This window comes from Microcebus murinus, chromosome 27 (assembly GCF_040939455.1).
Source record: "Microcebus murinus isolate Inina chromosome 27, M.murinus_Inina_mat1.0, whole genome shotgun sequence".
NCBI classification, from domain to species: Eukaryota; Metazoa; Chordata; class Mammalia; order Primates; family Cheirogaleidae; genus Microcebus; species Microcebus murinus.
In genome coordinates, this window is record NC_134130.1 from 8,494,110 (window position 1) to 8,515,681 (window position 21,572).

The 21,572-nt window shown below is 38.2% G+C and overlaps 1 protein-coding gene across 2 annotated transcripts in view; it reads left to right on the top strand.

The window, feature by feature from the left end:
* Window positions 1-21,129, top strand: part of TNIP3 (TNFAIP3 interacting protein 3) — a 59,073-nt gene extending 37,944 nt beyond the window's left edge. The window contains exons 8-13 of one of the 2 annotated variants that reach the window (XM_012745866.3): window positions 890-1,006; window positions 3,689-3,814; window positions 7,948-7,998; window positions 8,868-8,966; window positions 12,582-12,638; window positions 20,505-21,129. In XM_012745866.3, the coding sequence (XP_012601320.2) occupies window positions 890-1,006; window positions 3,689-3,814; window positions 7,948-7,998; window positions 8,868-8,966; window positions 12,582-12,602 (414 nt within the window). In that variant the 3' untranslated portion in view covers window positions 12,603-12,638; window positions 20,505-21,129. Of the gene's footprint in view, window positions 1-889; window positions 1,007-3,688; window positions 3,815-7,947; window positions 7,999-8,867; window positions 8,967-12,577; window positions 12,639-20,504 lie in introns of both variants that reach the window. The other variant, XM_020283947.2, reaches the window with a different exon arrangement.
* Window positions 21,130-21,572: the final 443 nt, after the last annotated feature.

Genomic DNA, 21,572 nt, shown 5'->3' on the forward strand with positions numbered 1-21,572 from the left:
TTGAACTCATCATGACCCGAAAATCTTCAAAACAGAGGCAATGCCTTTTCTATGATGTGACCAAATATAGTACATGTAAGACCATCATGAGCTAATGAGTAAGGATGATAATCTCGTTGGTGAACAGATCATTTCCTTCACCTCCTCATCCCTCAGCAAAAACATCAACTTGTACTTGATGTCAGGAAAGCAGAGAACTCTCTCTGCCCTGTAGTGAATTAATGAATGTTTTAAGAAGAAATAATAGGACTGTGGCGAGGCCAGGCCAGGAGAGCAGCACAACAGATCTAGCAGATAGTGAATCTGCATGGGCTCACATTTCTGTTTATTACCCTCTCTCCTGTTGGGGGTATGGCAGAATATTATATAGCAGAATATTACTCAAAACATCATCTGGGACATGCAGAATATCATCTGGAACATTTCTCAGCTTTTGAGAAACTCAGACTCCACCCCCAGATCTACTGATGCAGAATCTTGGCTGGGGAGTGTCCAGGGGTGGGCATGTTTGCTACCTCTCCTGCTCCCTGAAGTTTGAGCATCATTTACAGAGTTAAATTGAATTAAACCAGATAATCTAGGAAAAGGTGGCAGATACGTTTTCCTTTCATATTTGGCTAGGTAGAGGAGGGTCCACATTAAAGCCTCCCTAGATTATAATGGGGATTGAATAGCATAAACATCATCATGGGGAAAATACAGAGATTCTGAAAAAAAAAATACATACATGCAAAAAATCAATAAGAAGAAAGTTATTCAGTTGTGTAAGCAGCATTAAAGATGACATTCTACCTTGTGGGTGCATTTGAAATGATTGTAACAGTTAAAAAGGAATTCATATGATGTGGTAAATCTTAGATCAACGGTGTGCTTATCTTTGCTAACACAGGCTCTTCAGGACGCCTTGAACATCGAGTGTTCTTCACCTCCCGAGGACTGTTTGTGGAAGTCTGGAGAGTGCTGTCATGAGGAGCTGAGAACAGAAATGGAAGTTCTCAAGCAGCAGGTGAGAAGCTGGCAGTGGCACAGGCACGAGGAGAAGATAGGGCCCATTCGTCACACTCCTCTGGACCCTTGTCTTGCTGCTCAGAATATGTCAAAAAGTTTTTGCATTTATTTTGATTAGAATCATCTAATTTTAAAGCTTGATAGGAAGACTGTAGATCAGCTAATTCACTACCACAGTTTATGAAAGAGGGAATTGAGTGTCCAGCTGAATTAAATGGCATGCCCAAGATCACACAGTTGAAACAGGGGCATACTAATTAACCTTTGGGTGAGATTCTGTTAGCACTGGGTCTAGAGGGTTTCATGTAGAGGTTGTTTATTTTCAAAATGCTATTAATCCAAATTCTGGACCTTTTCAGAAAATGGTAGCAGCCAGATTGTGATTTCATAGCTGCTGGCCTCCAGACTTTTGAACAGTAAGGGCAGTTAGAAGGGCATACTTTGCCCTGGGCATAGTCATTGAGGAGCCAGGTCTGCTCAGCTGTTCCCACATGTGGATAGCACCACCCAGTAATTTACTGATGCCCAACAGCTTCCTCCTGCCCGCTCACCCCAACTTCCGTCACTGTTGCCAAGTGGACAGCAAGAGTAAGGATGCACTTACTGCAGTTGGTGCATGTATCTCGTGGCAGCATAGGGCTGTAGGGATATAGCCTGCCTACACTATTTGTGTCTCACTTTAGTTCAGTCAGCTGGTGTGCGCTTAGCCGAGGGGCCAACCGTGCATATCACCTCTCTTTTTCTGCGAGAGGTTAAATAAACTAATGTAGGTAAAAGGCTGGAACAGTTCATGGCAGTGTCTATAAAACCAGGAATTCTAATCCCTGAAGCACATATTGTCAGTATTGTATTAGCAGTGGGGAAGAGAGTGTCATAGAACAAAGTGATGGAAAGTATTCTTTTTTCTGATGTCCCTGGGTTTGATTTGTTGACTGTTTTTGCTCTGAGCAAGTGCCAATTACAACGATTTTTGATGCAGTACATGAAAAGATTGAGCACCTGTGTTATTGTTATTTATTGTTGTTATTTCATAGGAAGTAGCTTGCATATAAATAGATCTAAAAATGTCATATCACTTGCTGGTGAAGTTGGGTTTTCTCTTCTGCCAATTTCATTTGAATAATCAGTTTCATTACATTCATGATCATACACATAGCTTAAAAGTAAACCCATGAGGAGAATAGGAGAGTGTCAAAGCTTTATCAAATTTTCAACCCCTAAAACACTGTTGGTGCTAGCTAGGATTCCTTTAAAATATATAAAAAAAAAACACTGCTTATGTTCAAACACTTGAATCATCTTTGGTGCTCACGTATAATGTACATCGTGTGTAAGAGTCATTTTTACACATGGAGTTCACAGTAATGGATTAGCTCACATTTGACAAAGACAGTGACAGGTATTATTTTTTCATAATCCCCAGTGGGAGATCCATCTTCTTAGTTTTGGGGTGGCTTTATTGATGACTTTCTTCATAAGCATTTTAACTGCACGTTTCTAATTGGGCACCCACAATCACCAAGTGCCATGTGAAACACTAAAGGGTTTAAATCCACGAAGAAATTGAATTAGAATCTTTGCCCCTACCTGGCTGAACTAATGACATTGCCAGAATGTTCCACTCTAATCAGATGGGCTGGTCCCATTTAAAAGGCTTCTGGTAATTGTTTATAGAGTGTTAGTTTAACTGTCTTTGGAATTGAACCTCAGTTCTCAACCAAAAAAATAAAAATAAAAATGCCAGCTTGGCTGTATGTAGCTTCTTTGCAATGCTTCTGGTAAATAAAGCCTTAAAAATGGAATATGTATAGCTGGATCTAGAGCTATAGAAAGTGTTTAATTTTTTGTCTTGCCTATTTTGTTCTGTTACTGTTGACTTAAAATTGAAAAACCCTTAGTTAAAATTTGGTGCACTGTTGGTGATGGAGGTAAAATGTGCATTAGTGTTTATAGACAAAAGTCTATCTACTGTGTTCTAATGTAAGTAATTTAAGTCATGGTCTAAGAGGAATTTTTTTGCCTCATTCTCTAAGTTTCATTTGTTTTCATAACTTCACATGATAGTCTACAAGCCATCAGTCAACACTATGCCAATTAAAAGCAACAACAATAATTAAATCTGTTTTTCTTTTTAGTTTGGTCACCTTCTGGAACATTTGGATTACCTCTCAAGAGGTGTTCTACTAAAGTATTACTTTATAAAGGCAAAATTTGTGAACGCATTACTTTTCCACACATATCAGGCTTTCATTTGTATTTTGCACTCAACCTATAGTTTATACGTGGACGCTTTAGCATGTCAGTATTCTGTGGCTTCCCTTAACACCTCTTGTCAGTAAACTATCTTTTAGAACTTCAGGCGGTATCATACATTGAAGCCTTTGTGTTGGTGCTAGATGCAGCAGAGAGGAATTGTTTTAAAACATACATGTTGTTACTTTACTTCTGAATTCCTGATACAGGCTCAAGAAGGAAAATGTTGAGAATTGGCAGTGTAAACAAAGTGAAAGATAAAATTAAATAGTCCTATGTATTTCTCCATCACACCATGAAGAAATATTCATGAAAAGAGCATAGGAATGTCTCAGATTGGAAAGGCCCAGATAACACCTTTTCTGAAATCTTTTAAATGGCTTAAGAGTAAAGTAAGCTTTTATAACAGCAAGTTAATGTTTCTTAGGTGCAAATATATGAAGAAGACTTCAAAAAGGAACGATCGGATCGAGAAAGACTTAATCAAGAGAAAGAGGAGCTACAGCAGATTAATCAGACTTCCCAATCCCAGCTGAACAGGCTGAATTCTCAGGTACAAATCAAAACAAAATAATCTTTGCCAGGATGTGTATATTTTATTTTTATTTTTTTCATTTAAAAAAAATCAAGACTTTTTGACTTGTGTTAGTTGACATTGGATTTTCTAGAGAGATTAGCACCTGCAATGAAATCATTCTTGAACAATCTCGTAAGGAGATGAAAATAACTAGAAATTTTTTTTAACTTAAGTAAATTAAAGTATTACTCAAGAAATTAGATTCCAGAGTCTTTTATGAAATACAGTTCTTTTGATCTTTTTCTCATAATATTTACTTTGGTGGAATGGGAGTTGAACTACGTAGTACTCAAATAGAGTGAAGTGGTTTCTAAATTCTTGTCATTTTCTTTGAAGAGCTATGTGAGAATGCTCCTGTCTGCCAAAAACGTACATATTTCTAAAGGCCATTTACTTGTGAAACTGAGGATTTTGTTCAGTGGGTTCCCAGATTTAATGTAACTGGAGCACTTTCAAGGAAGCCAGATAATGGTTACCAGTTTATTAAAATAGAATATATTAAATGTAAGCACACTAAAATTAAGTGTAATAGGATATGTCAAAGTAGACTCAGGAAGTTGCTGTGATGGGTAAATACTGATGTTAATGAAGGAAAATGTAGCTAACACAATTTTGGCTTAAAAAAATAAAATGAAACACAACATTTTTGACTTGCAAAATCATGCAGTGCTTTTGAATAAATAAAAGATTGTTGAGACATGCTGTAGCAGCTCTTAGCTTTAAGATTCTTAGTCTTATAAGAAATTTTAAATTATTAGTCATCCTCTTCCTCCTCCAAATACAAAGTAGATTGTGAATTAAACTTAATTTCTAGGCCGCGCGCGGTGGCTCATGCCTGTAATCCTAGCTCTCTGGGAGGCCGAGGCGGGCGGATTGCTTGAGGTCAGGAGTTTGAAACCAGCCTGAGCAAGAGTGAGACCCCGTCTCTACTATAAATAGAAAGAAATTAATTGGCCAACTAATATATATAGAAAAAATTAGCCGGGCATGGTGGTGCATGCCTGTAGTCCCAGCTACTTGGGAGGCTGAGGCAGAAGGATTGCTTGAGCCAGGAGTTTGAGGTTGCTGTGAGCTAGGCTGACGCCACGGCACTCACTCTAGCCTAGGGAACAAAGTGAGACTCTGTCTCAAAAAAAAAAAAAAAACAACAAAAACAAACAAACAGAAAAAAACTTGATTTCTTTTCTGATTTTTATTGAAGGATTAATTTGAAATTTCTAATTTTACATGAGAAAAATTTTCAACAGAACAATTTTCTCTTTAAGAAATTAGAGGAATAAAATAGTAGTAAAATATAATTAAATAATTTTCTGAAAATAATTTATGCAACCTAATACATAATTTATAAACAGTAGGTAAGAAAATATTCTGGTTACACTAGGTAAAGAAATTTCTCTTTTAGCTTTTATTGCTTACATGCAGAGCTTCCTTAGTTTCTTTTAAGTTGTCACTGTGTAAATAGTTTCACTTCCTACTATATTTTAGTTTTATCCCTTCTACTATATTAAGTTCAGATTGATGATGAATTGCTGTCTAAGACTGGCAATGTCTTTGCCATTACAGGACTTTTATCCAGCCAGGAACTTCTATCCATCTATGCAATGCTATATGCTGTAATCCACAAGTCATTTCCTATGCCATCTGTAATTTTTGATAGTTATCAACAAAATAAATGTACTGTCTAAACACAGTATAGTAGAATTGTGATTATAAACTAAGGGACAGTCTTAATGACATCTAAGTGATATCTTAAAACTATCAAAAATTTTTTTTAAAATAATGATAGCCCAGTCATCTATTTTTCAAAAGTGTCCTTCACTTTGGAAAAAGGATGAGAGAACTCACAAAGAGATATAGTAGATGGTTTGATGATCTTTGTTAAGTGTATTTACAGCAGATTAAATGCTATGATATAATAAAAAGGACTGGCATTACCGTAGTTGAATAGGGTATTATTTATTGTCCAAGTGGACTTTTAAAGGAATTTGTAGGTCATATCATTCTGGAACTAGTTGCTTACACACCAGAATATGTTCAGTCTATCACTGGGGATGTTTTTAAACCAGCAACAATGGTAAAATAGCAATGTGGTGAAATGAAAGATACTTAAAGTACGTACTTAGGAGTGGGACGAATTTAGGGGGAAAGACCTGGTGTTCCTGCCACTCTAATGCTCAGTTGGTGTGACCTTGAGCAAGTCATTAAACTTTGTTGTGACTCCCTTTCTTCATCTGTGAAATGACAAAGTTGGACTAGATGAGTTCTAAATGTTTCTTATAACTTTAAAACCTCTGTCTCTAAAAAATAAGTTACCTAACCTCTATCTGTATCCTCACCTGTAAAATATGGATAAATGATACCTACTTCATGACTTCACAAAGTCATTCTCAGGGTTAAGTAGGCAAAAAAAGCCTTTATTAAAACATCTTAAAACACCACATTAAAACACCACAAGATCAAGTCATGACTCAAAGGTATTTCATAAATAATTTTAGTCTATTAGAAGGGTGCAAGTTTAGTAATTTCATTTAGTTATATGAACATGCTACTTTCAGTTCCTTGTACTCTAATTCCAATGCTTGCTTTCTGCAAAGGATTCTGGTTTATGCTGTAAAGGAATAAAATACTAGTTCTTAAAGAACTCACAATATAATTAAAGAGATATATACACAGTCTGTTCTTAGCATTTGCAGATTCCATATATGTGAATTTTCCTGCTCACTGAAATGTATGTGTTACCCCAAAATCAACCCTTGCAGTGCTCTTGTGGCACATTCTAAAACCTGAGCAGAGGAGTAGAGTCATCTGACATGCACGTTCCCAGCTGAGATTGAACAAGGCGATGCTGCCTTCTTGTTTCCGCTCTTACACTGTAGAAAGTTTCTTTCTCGTGATCTATTTAGCACCATGTTTTTCGCTTTTTGTTGGTAATTTCATTGTTTAAATTGCCCACAAAGTATAGTGCTGAAGTACTGTCAGTGTTCCTAAATGCATAAAGGCTGTGACGTGCCATTACTGAGAAAACGTGTGTTAGATAAACTTCATTCAGGCGTAAGTTGTAGTGCAATTGCCCGTGAGTTCCGTGTTAATGAATCAGCAATATATATTGAAGTATCTTTAACCAGAAATGCACATAAAACAAGGTAATGTATCAGTCAGTTGACAAAAATACCATGACCAGAGGCTTGCAGGAACTGAAGCCTGCATTTCTTCTAGAAACAATGGTTCAGAATTCACTAACTCAGTATTTGTTCTGACTTTATGGAACATGACTACTGCCAGTAGCAAGAATTGACTATACATAGCACATATTGGACAAAGTCTCATAGTAAATACACAACTCTACATGAGAAGACCAAGGGAGGCAGGAATAATTTTGAAGAGTGCGACTTGGAAAAGTATCACACAGGAGGGGACATCTGGCCATGCCTTTTAGGGATGTGGAAAATGAGGTATAAGGATAAGGATGGCATTAATAAAAACTCAGAGAAAAACGAGCTTTCTCTAGGTGTGTCAGATGTGGAGGGACACCAGGGCAGGTGACTGTGCTAGATGTGACTGGGAGAAGTCATTAAGTATGACTTCAAATAAGTCACTCAACATCTCCTGTGTCCATGTCCTCATCTCTAAAATGGAGATAATAATATTAAGTATCACCTGGGGGCATTAGGAGGCTTCAATAAGTTATTGTATGTGAAGGATTTAGATCAGTGTCTGGCCTGTATTAAGTGCATGCACAGCTTCTAATATTTATTGTGGATGCTTTTGAATGTCGGATTGACCAATTCCAACTTCATTCAGTACGCAATGGAAGCTGCTTCTCTATCTGTATCTAAATAGATCAGCTTAAAACTCAGAATTACAATGGCCTCAAAAAGTTGGAATAACATTTAAAACTATCCAGCTTTCCAAACTTCATTTGGGAATTTCAAGATAGGATCAATGCATGATTGGAAAACCCCAAATGTGACTGTTTTGTTGGCGTTCCTGCTGTCAGTGCCTCAGCCCTCAGGTTTCTGAGTAGGTTGCTGACAGCTGGGTCAAGAGCGCCTTGGGAACTAATGACATGAACTCTTCTTGATAAACAAAGGCCTTTGTTTTGTCCGTAGATAAAAGCTTGTCAGATGGAGAAAGAAAAACTCAAAAAGCGATTAAAACAGGTATGTTGGTCCTTACCTAAGCCCTCTTGTCACAGTTGAAATGGCAACTTTAAGTGTCAGTCACACATTCATTCCCATGTACAGCATTTCTCATGGTCCCAATTAAAGGCATACACTGCTACAGATGGCCTAGAACAACCCATGCTTTTCGTTATCAACTAAACCATCAGTGGGTAGACCATGCTTGGGAACCACCAAAGACTTTGAACCCTGACACTCATGAAAAACACATGCTTTCCAGAACATGTTTCCAGTGGCACAAGCCTTAGTTGTGTGTTCACTCAAATGGAGAGTCTTCATAGCCCCACTAACTGGGAAATATATTTCCTTGGTATCTCTTGCAGTTGCTCACACAATTTACAGTGGAAACCCATAGCAAAGATTTTGCCTCTTTCAAGAAAATATCATGTCTTCTTAGTCACTGAAGCGTTCTATCCTGTGCATTCTCTAGTGGCCTTAAAGAATGAATATCATTCCTCTTAATTCCTAATGTCCTTTCTGGACTTGAGTGGTCTCTGGCTGCAATCTAAGAAAACGTATTTTATGACTCAATGGGTGGTTTTTCTTTAATGAGGACCCTCTATGACACTAACTCAGAAACAAAAAAGTTAACTCTGTATACTTTTCAAGTGTTTCTAATTTCTTCAAAAGGAAGAAATGGTTATAGTTTCACCACAGATAAAATTTGGCCTTGGATTCCCATCTGTATTGGTCCTGAATCTATATTGATATATTTACTATTTTGAGTTAGAATTATTCCAGATTGGGCACCTCGAGATTGAAACCAAAGCTTGTTGTGTAAAGCAAATGTCAGTGTAACTCCCCAATTTCACCCACTGCCAGTGAACCCACAGCATTGTTCTCCCCAGATGTATTTCCCACCCTGTAACTGCGGCTTGGTTTTCCACCTGCGGGATCCTTGGGGACCCACGGGCCCTGGGGCTGTGCAGAATCCACAGGAGCACCCGGTAAGTAAGAGTTTTCATTTTGGCCAATAAATGCTTAGTATTCTCTTTAGGTAAAAAATTATGTGCATCTCTGGAGTTTTGGCATGTAATGTTGTCTATAAAAAGAGCTTCTATTTTCTCTCAGCCTCTAATTCATACAGTTTCAGTGGTCAATGTACAATATAATTATCTTTGAGGCACTGAATCCACAGGACACATAGATATGAATAAATTAATTGAAAGGTATCAAATTGAAGTATGATTTCTTGAACAAACATAGAACATTTTATATGGGTCATTTTAAATTGGCATACCTGACTCTACCCAAAGGACATTTTCATGTATAAAGAAAAGCAAAGTAAGCTGGGCACAGTGGCTCACACCTGTAATCCTAGAACTCTGGGAGGCCAAGGCGGGCGGATTGCTTGAGGTCAGGAGTTTGAAACCAGCCTGAGCAAGAGTGAGACCCCGTCTCTACTATAAATAGAAAGAAATTAATTGGTCAACTAATATATGTAGAAAAAATTAGCCGGGCATGGTGGCACATGCCTGTAGGTAGTCCCAGCTACTCAGGAGGCTGAGGCAGAAGGATTGCTTGAGCCCAGGAGATTGAGGTTGCTGTGAGCTAGGCTGACGCCACGGTACTCACTGTAGCCTGGGCACAAAGCAAGACTGTCTCAAAAAAAAAAAAAAAAAAAAAAAAAGAAAAGTAGATATGGCCAAACAAAAAATGAGATGCTTTTTTAAGTTATAAACATATATTGAACTACTGTGGATATGGCTGCCTATGTGCAAAATAGCTTTTGACATTTTCCAGTTGAAAGGATTTTCTTAAAGGATCCAAGAAAAAGTGACCCACTTAAACTGTTCTCCATGGGTATGTCTGCCCAGGCAGAATGAAGTGAACAGTTGAGCAATTATTTGTGAGTGGAATTGATTTGGACAGTCAACCTGAATAAGTCAAACCAGAAGCACCCTTCTTTTCCTTTTCAATGGCAATATCCACCCCACCCTCTTCCCACAATCTGAATGCCTGTATCTACTCTCCATTTTGCCTACATAGACAGAAACTTTATCCAGGAAAAGAGTTACGCATTTTTCTAGATTTTGGATTTGCTCAGACAGTTCATCCCACATCCCTTAGTTTTTTTTTTTTTTTTTTTTTGAGACAGAGTCTTGCTTGTTGCCCAGGCTAGAGTGAGTGCCGTGGCGTCAGCCTAGCTCACAGCAACCTCAAACTCCTGGGCTCAAGCAATCTTTCTGCCTCAGCCTCCCGAGTAGCTGGGACTACAGGCATGCACCACCATGCCCGGCTAATTTTCTATATATATTAGTTGGCCAATTAATTTCTTTCTATTTATAGTAGAGACAGGGTCTTGCTCTTGCTCAGGCTGGTTTCGAACTCCTGACCTCAAGCAATCCGCCCGCCTCAGCCTCCCAGAGTGCTAGGATTACAGGCGTGAGCCACCGCGCCCGGCTTCCCTTAGTTTTTATTAACGGTGTTTCTAATGATACAAAAAAATTGAGAGATTTTAACTGGATTTTCCTGGCACAGCACTTATAGAGAGCATGATTCTCTTGGTTGCCTGAAACCTCTCACACTTTTGTACTTGAGTGTGACTCAAAGCCCATGGCCCCAGGGAGGAGATGATGACTCTTTGGGTGGCACAAGCATGTCAGGATTTAATGAGCATCTCTTATTTGACCCTGGGGTGACACAGCACACTGCTGAGAATTTGATGTTCGTGTTGTCACCAGTCACTAGTGCTGTTCACTCTTCCTTTCTCATTTCCTCTTTTCTTTACCTGTTTGCTTCCTTTTCAGTCTTTACTAGAAACATTTCTGGGACTCTTCAAACACAACTATCATTCCTGAACATTTTTTTTTTTCAAGAATGTAGAAGTATACTAAGGTTGTGGGAAACATAAAGAGAAATCTATTTAGAAGTTAGCTTCTACAGGTTGGGGGATTGGAGAAATATTTTTGTGAAAGGTTAATGATAAAACCAATGAGTCATTCAAGTTTAGGAGGAAAAATGGCATTTTTGTCAAATCTTCATTTACAGAAGGAAGAAAGGAGTTCACCTTCTCATTAGACTTTCCCTGTCATGTAGAAGGGGCGAGGTCGTCCAGATCCCACAAATTTAGCACCAATCATCAGACTTTCCCTGTCACCTAGAAGGGGCCAGGACGTCCAGACCACACAAACTTAGCACCAACACAGATCCACATTTGAAAACAGGACTCCAGTCCATGCGTAATGGCCTACAGTTTCAAGCAGTATTCAATTTTTTAAAAAAATCTTATGTAACGGTAGAATTTACAGCAAAATCCTCAGAGTTCATTTTAAAAGAATATTCCATGTTTCTTGCTTATAGCTAAACCTGAATTAAATCCCAGGCAACAATGCTGGTGACATTGCAGCATATTCGCCTTCTTTTGGTAACTCTTCTGGGATAGAAAACTGAGGTTCACGTCACTTACCATGTGTGTTACTGGAGGCATCTAAAAATAGACGAGAAGATAAAATCCAGAGGTGATCTCATTTCCTCTTTTAGCTTTTTCATAGGCCGAAGGGGACAAGAGCCTAGGTGCCTGAGTGAGGGCAGAGTGGGGTCAGACTGTACCCCACTCTGAGAAAGGAGCATTTCTCAGTGTCTTCTCAGGGAATTGAACTTTTTAGGCTACTTGTAGTGGTCTGGCAGCCCTGTAAGTGCTCTCTATTGGCTCATGTTAGAGAAATTTTCCTCAAGTTATGTTTAGGAGATAATGGAATAATAGAACAAAAGATGTATATTCTCTTCCATCTTGCACGGAAGTAGGAGGCTGGGGTGAGCATTCAGAGCAGAAAGTAGACCTACTTTGTGGCCAGGTAAAGCTGAGATTGCTCCATTCCCAGGAGTTAAATACAAAGATGCCGGCCTTGGAACTATCTTGATAATTCAGGTCTGTAGTTTATTGTTTATTCAACGCAATTTGTTTGACATGTTCCCTGACATTCAATATCTAGCTGTTCTTAACTAGTATAAACCTAAGAGAAAATCCCACGAGAAAAATCTAGTCTTTCTAGACTAAACTGTCGAACAATGTAGAGAGTAGGTTCTGCTGGAGAACAGTGCAAAGGGAAAGATTAGCCCCGCTTCGCCATCCTGAACTCTCCAGGCCATGTCCCCATCTAATAGCTTAGATTTCTTCCTTGAAGAAACTAGAAAACTTATATTAAACTTGCATTTTTTTTTCCTGGCCTTCTCATTGCCTCCAGTGTGAGGGTTTTTAAAAAAGTATGTATTGATGGTAAGTTGCTTTGTTTTATGTAAGGGGTATAGTAAGTTTTACAAAAGTGTTTATACTTCTGCAGATAGCCAGAACACATCTGTTTCAAAAAAAAGAAAGAAAGAAAGAAAACATACCACAACCACAAAGTAGGAAAAATTCTAGAGGGGTGGGGAGAGATGAGAGATGGTGGTAGTGACAAGGGAGGTGAGTGGGATGAAGGCGACAGGTTTGGAAAGAAATTACTTTTGTGTTGTCTGCTTAATAAAAGCCACATAGCATGATGACGTTGTTTTAACTTGCCACTGTGTTTTGTTTGAAGTCCATATTGCTATAATAATGTTTTATTGTTCCACACAGCCAGACTGTCCGTGGTATGCTCTAGACCGGCTTCCGCCAGATGTACAGCACAAGGCAAATGGTGAGACCACAGCTGCACCGAGCAGTCTTTCATGTTTACATTTTAATGGGATGTTTACTCGACATATATTCATTTGTGCTCTGGGAGGACTTACTATAAAGTTGTGTTGCCCACACAACTTTAATTTGAGGTACCTGGGGTTAAACTCCTAAAAACAAAGAAAATGTGCAACTGCAGAAACGCATGAATCTCAATTCTGGCTTCTGTTCCTGTTCCAGTCTCAGAGTCAGAATTCCATCTGGGGTTAGAAATGAAAACGTTAAGCATATCTATATTCTAACAACAACAAAGCTCTGCGATTGTACTATAAGGGACAAATGCTCATCTACTATTCCAGGTTTAAATGTCACTGGCAGACAGAGGAAACCAAAGGCTCAGAACTGTGTTCCCTTGTGACTAAATGTCAGACTCCACAGCAGAACTATTAGTTTAGGCCAGGGTTGCCCACGACACCCACCTCGAAGTGTGCTGGGAAAAACCACAAGTCACCTGTAAAGTACTCATATCTAAGAGTACTTTTTAATCTTATTTTTCTTTAGTTTACCATTCTCCTCCTTTTTTATAGAATCTGCTGTGCTTTCTACTGATTGTTTCTATGGTCTTACATGGCCCCCAGAAGGAAGCTGTATAAACTGAGACATAATCCTAATTCCACTTTTATTCTTATCTCATATAATCAAAAGTCCTTAATGTCTGCTACATGTTTAAAGTCTCATGACACACAACTGTGACTCTAACTTGTTAATTTCCAAAAATTTCGATCTATCTAAAGAAGCTGAAGATCAATTATATTCTAATTTCAGGGCATTTAGTTCAGAGCTGAGAGCATAGAATTCTGGTTTTTAATACAGGGAGTCCATTGTGGAGTGAAAGCAGGGAACCAGGGACACCACATTTCGGGTTGTGAACTTCACAAAGCTGCTGGGTTTGTCATAGTAGTCTATGTGAATGGACTGCCCTAGAGTTTGCAATATACAACCCGGACAGCTGTACACAGCGCTGAGAATGTTAAAGACCATAGCTTATGGTAACATCACAGAGAAGAAATATAAAATGTGAGCACTTTATAATAAAACGTCCAGGTATTTATCAGAAAACTATAGGACTTTCTTTTTTTCTTTGCTTTCTACTACAAATACAACCAGTGGTTTTAATGAAGTTCTTGGATTCCAGCTGTAATGGAGAGCTTTCATTAGAAGGGCGTATTATTCCAGAATGGTTGTTGCATAATGTCTGTGTTTTTGAAATCCATTGTTGTATAATAGCTGAGTTGCTACCCAATTATAATTTTCATTTTAAATTGGTCTGGAATGAATAGTAAAGATATTTTCTCCTTGAGTTGGAGTTTAATCACTAAAAAACACTCAATAGAGAATTACTCAAAAATTACTCAGTAGAGAATTCAGTAATATCATAAGTCTATTTATATATCACTATGCTAATAATTATGTAAAATAGAGATGAATTGTGATGACATTCAGAAACTAAATAGAATATGCAAAAATGAAATTTTGTAGTCAGTGTATGAGACCTGCTGATTTTGTCTACTTAGGAAAAATGTAATTAGCTTTGTGATGTATAAATATACAGTGTATCTACAGATGTAAAACTACAGTAAAGAATAAACCTCTATGATATACCCACCTAAGTATTTTTAAAATATTACTATTTTAATCTTCACAACGATGTTATAAAATAGGTTTTATTTTAAACTATTTTACACATGAGGAAACTGAGGCTTGGAGAATTTAAGTAATATATCTAAATCACACGGTAAACAGTAGCACTGGGATTAGATTCTTTGATATATAGGATTCTAAGACCTGTGCTTGGAATCATACCCTATAGTGCCTTTGAAAACCTGCCCCTCCCACTATGTTGAAATTTTCTAAAATTGCAAAGATGAGAATGGGGCTCTTATTTGGATAATAGTATGACTAGTGTTTAACCCTCAATAATTTCATCTTCCTACGAACCCACAGCATATATTATCTGTGCCGCTCATTTGACATTTAGAATACCCCAGGTAAGAGAGACAGTGCTGTGCAAGAGTAAGTGTGTCGTTGATGTGTGATGAACTGATCTTTGCAGGGGCAGGCCTGGCGGAGCCTGACAGGGGCATGTTGCCATTGGAAACCTGTCCTTTTCCATGCCAGCATAGCTCGGCCGCTCGCTGAGGCTTGTCTGCACCAGGGGAGAGGGCTGACCATGGCTGGGGGACCACGAAAGGAATTCTTTGCTCAGAAATCTGCCTGTGTGGGAGTGCCATGACTCCTTTTCCAGCTTTACAGCCAGCGGTGTGTTTCATAGCTGAAGCCAGGTCATATGAACCAGCAAGAGCTCTGAAATCACCCTTGTCACAGATGATTCATGTAGTGATTCTTGTTTTTGGGTTCATTTAACTAGAAAGTTCCTTTTGATTGTTAGTGGAAAAAAAGCCAAATTTGGTAAAATAATTTTAAAGAGATTTATTCTGAGCCAAATTTGAGGACCATTACCCAGAAGACCATTACATTACCATGCCCAAGATGCCTTGAGCAAGTGGACTTGGTGTGGCTGGGTTACAGTTTGGTTTTATACATTTCAGGGAGACAGGGGTTACAGGTAAAGTCATAAACCAATATGTGGGAGGCATACATTGGAAGGGGTGGGTGGGAGGCTTACAGGTTATAGTTGGGTTTAAAAATTCTTTGACTTGTAATTGGTTAAAGACATGAAGCTTTGTCTAAAGTCTTGCAGTGTTTTATGATAAGGAGCTGTTAATCAGAAACAAGCCACCTGACATATTCGTTGTGTAAATTGAGGACTTACAGGCTTGTCTTGCATACCCTTAGGCCTGTTAAAGGGATAAAAAGGATGTCTCTAAGAAGGGAGGGGGGCATGATGAAGCCTGTCTGACCTCCCTCCTCCTGGCAGGCAATTTAGTTTTAGGATATTCCCTTGGCCAAGAGGGGGTCCATTCAGTCAGCTGGTGGGGGGGGTGAGCCTTAAGATTTTATTTTAGTTCACAGATCTGAAGGTTTAACTAAATTGCTCAGAATTATCATACAATAATTTTGTAGTATCGATCATTAGGGAATCACAGGTTTAAAAATCTTTTGATTATACAGACATTTTTGTTATGATAGTAGACATTGTTTTACTATATGACTAATATATTCAAGAATATACTACTAGTCAATATACCATATTTTGGGCTGAAAATATGAAAATTTAAGCAATGGAAAGAAAAATGAGTAGAAAAATAAAACTATATATCTGATAATATATAAGCAAAAATTATTTCTTAAAATTCCTGTTTTATACCTTTAATAAATACTTATAATATTTTACTCATACTTAAAAGAAATGAATCTTTTAGAAATGTGGATATTTAAGTTAATATTGACTAGTATATTGTGCTTTATAGATCAGCCAGTTCTGTTTTTATTAATTTCCTATAACTCCTGAAAAATTTACTTTTCTGACCCCCAATAAATGTATCACATTATATTTTTATCCTAGTATCTTCTTATAACACTGAAACCTGAAGTAGTAGCTCTATTAAATGTTCACAGAGACTAGCTTCATGCATTTGATTAATAAAAGGCATGACAGGTGATTACATTTCAATAATGCCACTAGATTCTCCTCTAACATTTCTGGGGCCTAGCACAAGAATAAATGGAGAGCTGTATGCTATGTAGTATTTATATATATATATAGTTATGCAAATAAATGACTCAATCTCAGAAACTGTCATAGTCTAGTCTCCTCCTACCCACAGTAAAATTCAGAATGCTCAGATTCAAACCACTTCTGTGCCAGAACGTGGTGGCACCGGGAGGCCTGAGTGCTGGCCTCCTGCCTGGGACCCACCCCTTTCTCCTCCCACTTTCTGACTGTGAGGACTCTTGAGCGTAGACTTGGGGACAACCCAGCTGGCACATACCAGCTGTGTCCGTATGCCCCTCACTACCCTACAAATAGCACTTCTTAGACAGCCTTCAGGCCTGCGAAGAGGAAAACATGAGCCTTAGAAGCAGGCCCAGGGTCATTTGGGCAGTGAATTTGGGGGTCTGCGTTTGAGTGGCAGGAGCTTGTTCTGGAGGAAGGGATAGTCGCGCTGTGAGCAGACATGTGGCTGGGGGAGGGCCAGAGCAGAGTCCTCCAAAGTGTGGGGGTCCATGAAGGGCCCCTGGCCAGGGACTATAGGTGCCGAGTACCACATCAAACAGTCTTCCAGTCAACTAATTTTCAGCTGTGCTCCATTGCTATCTGTGGCTGTTTTAGAATGCTTTGGCGACACATTGAAAATCAACTTTTCTTTCAAAAACTGAAGATTTTAAATGAAGGTTTTCAAGACATTTGAGACTTGGCTTTCTGTCTTGATAGCATTAAATAATGACGGTTTTTAATACATTGAAGTCCACAGATGTTAATGAGTTACAGTTTCTGTTTAGAAACATTTACAAAAGAACATTTTGATCCTGTTTCATCTGTTATCAGAATAAGATGCAAAATGATTTCCATGCTTCCAGAGCAATTATGGCATAGTAGAGTTAGTATAACCTTGAAAACATGTTGTTTGTTTCTTCCTTCTGAAATGTCAGCAAGCTAAGTTTTCTGACTGCATTGCAGGCTAGCCACTTCTGTACATTCCAAATTTTTCATATGGTACCGAGTTGAACTTTGTCTAATGAGCTTGAGCTCGATTCTTGTGTATTTGGAAAGGCATGAAATGTAGGCTTGTGAGTTTGTACTGTGAGCAAACATAATTATTTCTTTACAATATAGAAGATCAAAGCCTAAATATTATAGCTGGCCTATAGTAATGTCTAATAATAACTAATTAACTGAATACTGACTGAATTCATTTCCTAGGCTTGCCATAACAAAATACCGCAAACTAGGTGGCTTAAAACAGCAGACATTTTTTCTTCACAGCTTTGGAAGGTAGAATTCCAAAGTCAAGGTGTTGGCTGGGTCAGGCTCCCTCTGAACCCTTAGGGGAGGATCTTTCCTTGCCTCTGACAGCTTCTGGCAGCCCCTCTGAGCTCCGCCTGGAGCCATTGTCCCTCCTTTCCGTGTCTGTGTCCACATTTCCTCTTCCGGTTAGTGTTATGCAACAGTCACGTGAGATTAGTGTCCACCAGAATCCAGTGTGACCACTTTTTAACCTGATTACAGGATTAAGTTGTAGTCATATTTCAAAAAATGGTCACATTCACAAGTTCCAGGCTTGAGGACATAAATCTATCTTTGAAGGGGACACAATTCAAGTCATGACACTAACTATATGCCAAAAACTACTTCAGGTGCTTTGTACACGTTATCTCGTCAAAACTTTATAGCAACCCTATGAAATGAGTACTGCTGTTGTCCCTGTTTTATACATGTGAAAACAGGCAGAGAGAAATAGAGATAAGGTAACCTGTTCAATCCGCACAGCTTGTTATTGCCCAGAACATAGACAAGCCCACACAGTCTGACTCCAGAAGCCTGATTGTAACTATATTAGAATATAGACTATTCTAAGGTATCTATTAAGTAAAATATAATAACATTGTACTTTGCATATATATTATTCTAGTAAATTCTGATGCTCCTGTCCTGAAAGCCAATTCTGTATCTTTATTTCTTGGTCTTTGTCTTTTTATAACTGCCTTTATATCTTAGCATTACAGATAACTTTTATGTTAGTAAAATGACTAGATTTGTTTTTCTTTTTCTGTCAGTATGAAAAAATAAAGGAACCACCATAAATAGTAAAAGCTATTTAAGAGATGTAAGAAACAGAGGGAACTTAGAGACTGTACTTTGTACAATTTTCAGTACAGATGGATAAAGTATTAATATTTTTCTTTTATAAAATGCACTTAATTTCTTAATTATTCTACCAATAGTTAATGTAGAAGAGACAATTTTATTCCTGTTTCTAGATTTTTAAAAAAGAATTGCAGGAGAAATGCCTTCTGATCTATGTTATAATGCTGTGAAAGTCAGTTTATTAGTCAACTCAGTGATTTTGCTGGGAGAATATTAAATAAAGTGTAAAAAAAGTATATTTATTACATACATGAACATATAAGTGGTAAATATATTCCTATTTAAAACTATATTTTATAGGAAAATACTAAACATTCTAATTAACATAGATCCTAGATGAAAAAGATGCACACAACAAGTCTAGAATAGTCACAATTCCACCACATAAATAAAATTGCAGTAATTCTCTGAAATTGAAGATAAAAAACTATAGGGGAAAAAAACTGAGACATATATTAAATATTGCATCCCAACTGGGAGGCACGTTTGCTTACCTAAGTTTTCTTATGGACCGTGCCTAACCGTCCACATTCTAAGGGGCGAGTGCAGTAGAGAGCGAAGCCACCTCGGTCCTCTGCCCCACTCTGCTGTGTGGGCACCCTCCCCACCTCCTACCAGCTGAGCTTCAGATGCAGCCAGTCCTTGATGCGGAGTAAAGACGGCCTCTGCCACCAAACACCCTGGGCCATGCTCAGGTCACTTCCACATTCACTCTGGCGAGTACAGAAGCACAGACTGTCACAGTAATAAATAATCAGGGGCACGGTGATCACGTGGAGTTCTCCACCAGCCAGCGCGGCGAAGTGGACTGGTTCTGCTTTCTACCACCTTGAGGACCCGTGACTCCCTCGGGGCATGTCTCTTGCCTTTACAACTACAGAGCGAGCCTCAGGGCAGAAGTTTCTTCCCGCCTTCACTGTACCTATAGGAAAATTCTGCTTTCCTTTTCAGAAACTAAAGACCTGTTGTGTTTTGGTTCAGATCCACATTCTGCCACAGATTATTCCATGGGCTGCAGCCTCTCTCCATTGAAAGTATGGGGATTATGATTGAAGTATGGGGATGTGATATGAAAGTATGGGTATTATGACCTCCGTTCTGTACCTACTGCACAAGAGCACTGTACAAATTACAAAAGGAGTCAATTTTTAAAAATATTGTAAGATAGCTAGGAATAGTTATCATTAATGGGTTAAATTTTAACTTCAGAGTGGTTAGATCAGTGGATTATGCTTCTGAGTCCACATTTATGTTCTCAACATATCAGATATCTTTTTAATGTAATGACCACAGTTCTCAGCAACATAATTTTTTAAGCCTGGATAAGTAACTAACTATCTTGCTCTTTGTCTTTTGTTACCAAAATGTTAGTTTAGCATGTCTTTGACATACCCAATGCAGAGCAGCAAGTATAAAACTTTCAACATATTTTTAAGTTATCATGAATAAGGAAAACACTTTGTTTCTTGGCATTTCTATGGTTCATTTTCCTGTTATCATGATTCAACCTCTTTTGCCTTCCTTCGGGGACTCATTTATGGCATCGTCTCCTGGTCCCAATAAAATAGTCCACATTTTTCATATTGGTCTTCAAAACACACTGAAACATCTTAGGATCACAGTCGATCTTTTCTAGGCTTTGACAATAATATGCCCAGTATCATATTTTGAAAAAATAGTTCATTTGGTAAGTTATCTTTCTCTGGGATGAGCACTGAACCTAACAGCAAAATGTATGACTGCCTTTCATAAGCAAATGCCCAACTCACTGAAATGCCAGCGAGAACGAGAATTAGTGTAGAACATTCCTCTTTAAGCATGATTAGAACGAGGCCACAACTGATTTCACAAAATGGTAAGCATATGTCAATGCTTAAAATAATAACCGTCCATTTCCCGCCTCTTGATTTCTCAGTGTAAACTTGTGGGGAGCTCATGAATAAAATATCTCTCTCTTTTTTGCCAGCCCTGAAGTGTATGTTACCACTAAGCCAGAAGAAGAGAAATGAAATGTTCATTTTTAATCTGAAACATTTTTTTCTGCTGTTTTCTTTCTAGGTTTCTCCTCAGAAAGGAAGGGCAATCAGTAGAAGCTACACCAGCAGGGGAAACGGTTGATGGGGCAGTTGGCTGGCGGTCCTCTGCTTTGTTTTTACTGTGGCTTGTTTCTGCCGCAAATGCACATCATCCACTCTGTTATTTGTGCCTGGTAATGTTTCGCTTTGGCATGGATAGAGGAAAGGGCTTCTGACAGCTCAGATCCTGATCAAGTCTGAGGAGCCAGTTACACAACCAAGCACGACTTCCAGTTTCCTTGAAATGAGATTTGGCAGAGGGATTATGCACCGCTCCTGGAAATTCTCCGCAGTTGAGTGTGCAAGGGTGATTCCATGATTTAAGCAACTTCATTTTTGGTGCAGTGATATTGTGTGTGATATATATATATTTAAAAAAATATATATGTGTGTGTGTGTATTTTCCCTCGGGGAAAAGTTTTTGAAGTTGTAGATTTTTAAGATTGCTCCCATTTTTTTTCATAGGGGCTTAGTTCTTTAGCCAGTTTGAGTAGATCCTATGTTCATCACTGTTGGCCTGAGCAAATCTGAAAATAGGATTGAAAAGATGTATGTACTTCTGTAAATTAAATGAATGGATCAGTCTGAATAAAATGGTAAACTGGAAACTGTTCTATAAACAGATCATTTCTTTAAGATGATGAAAAATTGTGAGCCTACTTCATTTTTAGGTGGAATGGATTATGAATGATAAAGTTCTAATAGGATGATGATGGCTCTGCTGTGTCCTTGTAAACTTATAGAATTAGTTCAGGGATATATGGATTTAAGGTTAAATCTGTGTTTTACCTTCCTATGGATAATTAATAATGGAAAGCATAACTTTGACTTCTCAACCCAATGGAAAAAGGAAATAGAATGTATCCAAATTTTATTGCAATTATATTAATACTATATGGTAACATGACAGATGTCTGAAGATTAAGCATATTTAATAGTATTAAGTTCACCAATTTAATAAGAATGCTGCTAAGACCAACGTGCGTTCCTCTTTGTGAGGATATACACATAATGGGAGTGTGACATCTATGGATAGGTACTTCTAGAAGTA